We start from the raw sequence: 7,647 nt of genomic DNA on the forward strand, positions 1-7,647 counted from the left end.
CCTCCTTGAGGGATCTGGCTTTTGGATCCTCCTCCTTGAGGGATCTGGCTTTTGGATCCTCCTCCTTGAGGGATCTGGCTTTTGGATCCTCCTCCTTGAGGGATCTGGCTTTTGGATCCTCCTCCTTGAGGGATCTGGCTTTTGGATCCTCCTCCTTGAGGGATCTGGCTTTTGGATCCTCCTCCTTGAGGGATCTGGCTTTTGGATCCTCCTCCTTGAGGGATCTGGCTTTTGGATCCTCCTCCTTGAGGGATCTGGCTTTTGGATCCTCCTCCTTGAGGGATCTGGCTTTTGGATCCTCCTCCTTGAGGGATCTGGCTTTTGGATCCTCCTCCTTGAGGGATCTGGCTTTTGGATCCTCCTCCTTGAGGGATCTGGCTTTTGGATCCTCCTCCTTGAGGGATCTGGCTTTTGGATCCTCCTCCTTGAGGGATCTGGCTTTTGGATCCTCCTCCTTGAGGGATCTGGCTTTTGGATCCTCCTCCTTGAGGGATCTGGCTTTTGGATCCTCCTCCTTGAGGGATCTGGCTTTTGGATCCTCCTCCTTGAGGGATCTGGCTTTTGGATCCTCCTCCTTGAGGGATCTGGCTTTTGGATCCTCCTCCTTGAGGGATCTGGCTTTTGGATCCTCCTCCTTGAGGGATCTGGCTTTTGGATCCTCCTCCTTGAGGGATCTGGCTTTTGGATCCTCCTCCTTGAGGGATCTGGCTTTTGGATCCTCCTCCTTGAGGGATCTGGCTTTTGGATCCTCCTCCTTGAGGGATCTGGCTTTTGGATCCTCCTCCTTGAGGGATCTGGCTTTTGGATCCTCCTCCTTGAGGGATCTGGCTTTTGGATCCTCCTCCTTGAGGGATCTGGCTTTTGGATCCTCCTCCTTGAGGGATCTGGCTTTTGGATCCTCCTCCTTGAGGGATCTGGCTTTTGGATCCTCCTCCTTGAGGGATCGTTTGGGATCCTCCTCCTTGTGGGATCTGCAGGTGGGATCCTCCTCCTTGAAGGATCTGGGTTTGGGATCCTCCTCCTTGTGGGATCTGCAGTTGGGATCCTCCTCCTTGAAGGATCTGCATTTGGGATCCTCCTTGAAGGATCTGGGTTTGGGATACTCCCTGCAGGATCTGTGCTTGGAATTCTCCTTGAGGGATCTGGCTTTTGGATCCTCCTCCTTGAGGGATCTGGCTTTTGGATCCTCCTCCTTGAGGGATCTGGCTTTTGGATCCTCCTCCTTGAGGGATCTGGCTTTTGGATCCTCCTCCTTGAAGGATCTGCAGTTGGGATCCTCCTCCTTGTGGGATTTCTGTTTGGGATCCTCCCTGCAGGATCTGTGGTTGGAATCCTTCTTGAGGGATCTGGGTTTGGAATCCTCCTCCTTGTGGGATCTGGCTTTTGGATCCTCCTCCATGTAGGATCTGGGTTTGGGATCCTCCTCCTTGAAGGATCTGGCTTCGGGATCCTCCTTGTTGTGGGATTTGTGTTTGGGATCCTCCCTGCAGGATCTGTGGTTGGAATCCTTCTTGAGGGATCTGGGTTTGGAATCCTCCTCCTTGTGGGATCTGGCTTTTGGATCCTCCTCCATGTAGGATCTGGGTTTGGGATCCTCCTCCTTGAAGGATCTGGCTTCGGGATCCTCCTTGTTGTGGGATTTGTGTTTGGGATCCTCCCTGCAGGATCTGTGATTGGAATCCTCCTTGAGGGATCTGCCTCTGGGATCCTCCTCCTTGAGGGATCTGTGGTTGGGATCCTCCTCCCTGTGGGATCTGCAGCTGGGATCCTCCTCCTTGTAGGATCTGCATTTGGGATCCTCCTTGTGGGATCTGCTTTCAGGATCCTCCTTGTTGTGGGATTTGTGTTTGGGATCCTCCCTGTAGGAGCTGCCTTTGGGATCCTCCACCCTGTGGGATCCTCCTCCTTGTGGGATGTGACTTTGAGATCCTCCTTGAGGGATCTGCCTTTGGGATCCTCCTTCTGGGATGTGACTTTGGGATCTGAGTTTGGGATCCTCCTCCTTGTGGGATCTGAGTTTGGGATCCTCCTCCTTGAGGGATGTGCATTTGGGACCCTCTTCCTTTAGGGATCTGCCTTTGGGATCATCCTCCTTGTGGGATGTGACTTTGGGATCCTCCTCCATGTGGGATCTGCATTTGGGATCCTCTTCCTTGAGGGATCTGTCTTTGGGATCCTCCTTGAGCGATCTGCCTTTGGGATCCTCCTTGAGGGATCTGCCTTTGGGATCCTCTTCCCTGTGGGATCCGCAGGGATCTGGAGGAGGACCTGACCTGGTCTCGGTGCTGGCTGCATTTGGGATCCTCTTCCTTGAGGGATCTGTCTTTGGGATCCTCCTTGAGGGATCTGCCTTTGGGATCCTCTTCCCTGTGGGATCCGCAGGGATCTGGAGGAGGACCTGACCTGGTCTCGGTGCTGGGTAATGAAGAGCAGCCCCGCCTTTCCCCGCGGTTCAAATAATCATTAAAAAAATGATAAAAATTAAAATTACCCCGTTTCCCTCTCTGCACACGAGTTCACACCCCAACCGCGCACACGCGTCCGGCGGGGCGGTTATAGGGCGGCGGCCGGTCCGTGGGATCGAGTTTGGGATCCTGGCGGGATTTGACTTTGGGATCCTTGCGGGATCTGCCTTTGGGGCCCTCCTTGTGGGATGTGACTTTGGGCTCCTCCTCCCTGCGGGATCTGCCTTTGGGCTCCTCCTCCATTCTGCGGGATCTGGCTTTGGGATCCTCCATTCTGCGGGATCTGCGCCTGGGCTCCTCCTCCCTGCGGGATCTGCGCTTGGGATCCTCCTCCTTGCGGGGCCTGCAGGGAGCCGGAGGAGGAGCCGGACCTGATCTTGGTGTTGGGCAGCTTGTGATCCTTCTTCCACTTCATGCGGCGGTTCTGGAACCAGATCTTGATCTGGCGCTCGCTCAGGCTCAGGGCGTGCGCGATCTCCACGCGCCGCCGCCGCGTCAGGTAGCGGTTGTAGTGGAACTCCTTCTCCAGCTCCAGCACCTGCAAGATGTGAAAATATAAAAAAAATGAGGGGGGAATAGGTGAAAATGCAAAATAATGGGGGGGAAATGTGTGGAAATAAAAGAGAAAAGGGCAAAAAGATGTGAAAATATTAACAAAATGGGGGGGATAGGTGAAAATGTTAAAAAATGGGGGGGAAATAGGTGGAAATGCAAAAAAAAAGGGGGGAAATAGGTGAAAATACAAAATAATGGGGGGGGGGGAATATGTGGAAATACAAAAAGAATTGGGGGAAAAGATGTGAAAATACACACACACAAAAAAAAGGGGAAAATATTTGGAAATACCAAAGAAAGCAGGGGGGAATGTGGGAATACGTAAAAGAAAAGAGAAATATTTGAAAACACACACAAAAAAAAAAAAAAAAAGGGGGGGGGCGGGGGGGGGAAAAGATGTGAAAGCACCAGAAAAAATGGGGGAGAAAAAGTGAAAACACACAAAAGAAAAGGAAAAAAAAAATGTGTAAAGCACACAAAAAACGGGGGAAAATGTGAAAACACATGAAAAGATATAAAGATGTGAAAACACAAAAAGGGGGGAAATGTGAAAACACACAAAAAAGGGGGAAAAAGATGTGAAAACACAAGCAAAAAGAAAGGGAAAATATAAGGGGAAAACAAATTTTAAAAGGAGGGGGGAAAAAAAGAAAAGCAGAATTACCGAGCTGTTCCTTTCATGGGTTCTTTCCCCCCCTCAAAAAATCACCAAAAAAAAAGAGAATAAAAGTGTCACACATTCTTTGGAAGGTGGGATTTGCTTTTTTTTTAAAAAATTAAATAAATAAAAAGGGAAACGTTCTAAAAATACCCGCAGAAGGAGGGTGTAAATCTCCGGCTCGGGGCTGGACGTGGATTCGTGCCCAGGGTTTTCCTGAGCCCCCCCAGACGCGCTCCCCGAGCCCTCTGCCCCTGGAAATTCGCATTTATGCACTCGCAGCTCTGCCGGAGCAGCGCGGAATTCATTATCCCCAAAAGTTCCCCCTGCACGCTGGGAAAGGCGAGCACGGGAGGAGCGGGTTGGTAAAGGTCTCACTTTAAAAAAAAAATAAAAAGAAGGAAAAAGAAGGAAGAAAAAAAAAAAAAAAAGGGAGGAAAAAAGGGGGGAAAAAAAAAAAGGGGGGGGAAAAATGTGAAAGCACCAGAAAAAATGGGGGAGAAAAAGTGAAAACACACAAAAGAAAAGGAAAAAAAAAATGTGTAAAGCACACAAAAAACGGGGGAAAATGTGAAAACACATGAAAAGATATAAAGATGTGAAAACACAAAAAGGGGGGAAATGTGAAAACACACAAAAAAGGGGGAAAAAGATGTGAAAACACAAGCAAAAGAAATGGAAAATATAAGGGGAAAACAAATTTTAAAAGGAGGGGGGAAAAAAAGAAAAGCAGAATTACCGAGCTGTTCCTTTCATGGGTTCTTTCCCCCCCTCAAAAAATCACCAAAAAAAAAGAGAATAAAAGTGTCACACATTCTTTGGAAGGTGGGATTTGCTTTTTTTTAAAAAAATTAAATAAATAAAAAGGGAAACGTTCTAAAAATACCCGCAGAAGGAGGGTGTAAATCTCCGGCTCGGGGCTGGACGTGGATTCGTGCCCAGGGTTTTCCTGAGCCCCCCCAGACGCGCTCCCCGAGCCCTCTGCCCCTGGAAATTCGCATTTATGCACTCGCAGCTCTGCCGGAGCAGCGCGGAATTAATTATCCCCAAAAGTTCCCCCTGCACGCTGGGAAAGGCGAGCACGGGAGGAGCGGGTTGATAAAGGTCTCACTTTAAAAAAAAAATAAATAAAAAGAAGGAAAAATAAGGAGAAAAAAAAAAAAAAGGAGGAAAAAAGGAAAAAAAAAAAAAAAAAAAGAGGGAGGGAAAAAAAAGGGAGGGAAAAAAAAAAAAAAAGAAGAAGAGGGCAGGGGAGGGGAAAACAGTAAAACTTTACTCAATCCGCCACTTAAATACAAATTACCAAAACATAAAACTTCACTTAGGAAGATTCAGCAGCCGTAAAAAAAAAAAAAAAAAAAAAATCAGCAAAACACAACTAATAAACACATGTCTTAAAACAATAGATTCACAGGTACTATTCAGGGTATTTTTTTGCTCCCATTTAATCCCCAAAAAAGAAACCGGAGGAGGATGGTAACAGAGACTTCAAAGGCACATGGCCAAGCAGAGCAATAAAAATTTATGGAGGATGTAATTATAGCGCTCTGCAAACGGGCGCTCGTAAATCTCCGCCGAGCGCTCCTTTTACCAGCGCCGCGCCGAGATCTCCCCGAGACTCCGAGGTGCTGCTCCAACCGGAAAGCGAAGCCCCCTTTTATATTTATTTATTTTTTCCCCCTTTTTTTCTTCACTTACCCGTGCTTACATGGACTTTTTTCATCCAGGGGTAAACCACGGGCTCCCCGCGCGGCGCCGCGGGGCTCGGCCCGGCCGGGGGCGGGCTGGGGGTGCCCGGCCTCGGTTCCTCCGGGCGGCTCCGGGGCCCGGCAGCGGCGTGGAGCTGAGCTCGGGGGGCCAGCGGAGCGCAGGGCTGGCCGGAGCCCTGGCACGACGGGTAGAGCTGCTCCTTGCAGGAGGCCCGCGGCTCGTACATCGCTTCATGGTGGAAAGAGCTCTCCCGGTGCCTCTGGCTGCCGTAATATTCCGGCGAGTGATTGGGAAGGTAATCGCTGTGGGAATATTCTTCACAGGGTGGGAACTTGGGGTCCACATAGTTGGAGTTGATCAAAAACGAGCTCATGGCCATTAATTTCTTAGAATTGCACGCGCGCGGGGCGGGGGGGAAAAAACAAATTATATATAGATATATATATATATGTATCTCCCTCTCTCCCTCTGTCTCTTTCTCTCCTTAAAATTTATTCCCGTGCCCCCCACCCCCCCGCCTGCCTTTCCTGGTTTTCCTGTTTGGCGGAGCCCTCCTACTTACTGTCAAGTGAACAAAGTTGAGTCCATGTGACGGCGCGGGCCAATGGCGAGGGCCACGGCGAGCCCCGGATAAGGAAACCTGCCCAGCCCGGGCTCTCCCGGGGCCCCCCCAGCATCCCCGGGGGGCGTCCGCTGCCCTCCGGCCACCTCCGGCCACCTCCGGCGGCCCCGGGCTCGGCAGCGCCCCGCGGGCGAGCAGCGACCCCCCCCCGGCTGGCCCACTCCCCTCGGGGGTGTGTCCTTGGCTCGCCAGCCCCCCCCCCTCAGAAAGCCGGCCACCCCCCGAGCTGGGGTCGCCACCCCCCGAGCGGGGCTGGAGGTGAGGCGGGAGCCTGGCAGAGATGGATTGGGCTGCCGGGGATCGATAAGGAGCCCATCAGCTGATTCGGGGTGCCGGGGGTCCCAAAGCCCCCTCCGGCCGGGAGAGGAGCCCGCGCTCCGAGCCGCAGCCCCGCACTCGATGAGCAATTACAAAAGCCAATTAGCCCGAGCCCTAATGCCTCTTCGCCTCGCCCTTCTCGTAATAAAGACGCTTTAAAAGGCACGGCGAGCCTGCGAAACCCCCCCGAAACCCCCCAATTCCTGCGCCAGACCCCAAACGCGTCCGCAGCCGCGGCGGTGAAAGCGGCGCTATCAAGAATTGTTATTTAATTTTTAATCGGTGTCAGCGCCCAAAACCGCAGCAATTAAAGCACGGGCGGGCGAGCCCCGCTCTGAAATGGCAGCAAGAACGCCCGCGACCCCCTCCCCAAATCGCCCAAAGCCCAAATCCCCCCTTGCAGCTCCGCCGTTATCTCGGAGCCGATAAAGTTTTATCGCAGCAGCGCCGGAGTTGAGCTGAGGTCAAACGCAAAGGAGCCCTAAAGCGCTTTTTTCTGGTTAAACCCTCCTTTCCACCCTTCTGCTTTTTGACCCCGGGGGCGAGCAGCGCCCCCCCCCCGGCTGGCCCACTCCCCTCGGGGGTGTGTCCTTGGCTCGCCAGCCCCCCCCCCTCAGAAAGCCGGCAAAACAGAGAATAATTAGAAGGCGAGGTTAAAATGGTTTTTCAGGGGGTTCTGGGGGGGATCTCGGGCGCTGCCAATCGCCCAAAGCCCAAACCCCCCCTTGCAGCTCCGCCGTTATCTCGGAGCCGATAAAGTTTTATCGCAGCAGCGCCGGAGTTGAGCTGAGGTCAAACGCAAAGGATTTCTTTGGAGCCCTAAAGCGCTTTTTTCTGGTTAAACCCTCCTTTCCACCCTTCTGCTTTTTGAGTTTTTGGGGGTTTTTTTGGGGGGGCCCTCCTGGGTTTGTAGTGTTTGTGTCAACTACATATTCCCCTAGATACGAATTTGTGACCCAACTTCCTCTACACAAATTCGGATCTACAGGGTACATATAGAAGACAGTTGCGTCCTCCTCGGTCTCAGATCTTCTCCTACCGCCACAATTCTCTTCTGGGGCAAAATTTTGGGCTTTTGGCAAATCGGGGCTGCGCCTCGGCAAAATTCGGCGCTGAGGGGGAAAGGCGATTCATTAAAGCAGCGAGGCTGCAGAGCGCACGGAGAGGAAAATCAGGCTTTTCCACCTTTCTCTCCACACCTTGGGGGTTATTTTGGGGTGAAAAAATCAGTTCCCGGGGTGAAAGTGGAGGTGCAGGCGCGCGACGAGACGCGGACCCAAAAATCCGCCTTTTAAAAGAGAAATCCCCCGAAGCTCCGT

General features: G+C 51.9%; 1 protein-coding gene across 1 annotated transcript; it reads right to left on the minus strand.

The window, feature by feature from the left end:
- Positions 1-2,546: 2,546 nt before the first annotated feature.
- LOC121362518 (homeobox protein Hox-B4-like) lies at positions 2,547-6,142 on the minus strand. The gene is given in 4 exon segments (XM_041484086.1): positions 2,547-3,016; positions 5,373-5,773; positions 5,951-5,970; positions 5,973-6,142. Coding segments are annotated over 4 exon segments (888 nt in total). The 5' UTR covers positions 5,977-6,142; the 3' UTR covers positions 2,547-2,553.
- Between the last annotated feature and the right edge of the window lie 1,505 nt (positions 6,143-7,647).

This window comes from Pyrgilauda ruficollis, unplaced genomic scaffold (genome assembly GCF_017590135.1).
Source record: "Pyrgilauda ruficollis isolate IOZ18807 unplaced genomic scaffold, ASM1759013v1 scaffold629, whole genome shotgun sequence".
In the NCBI taxonomy this organism is placed as follows: domain Eukaryota; kingdom Metazoa; phylum Chordata; class Aves; order Passeriformes; family Passeridae; genus Pyrgilauda; species Pyrgilauda ruficollis.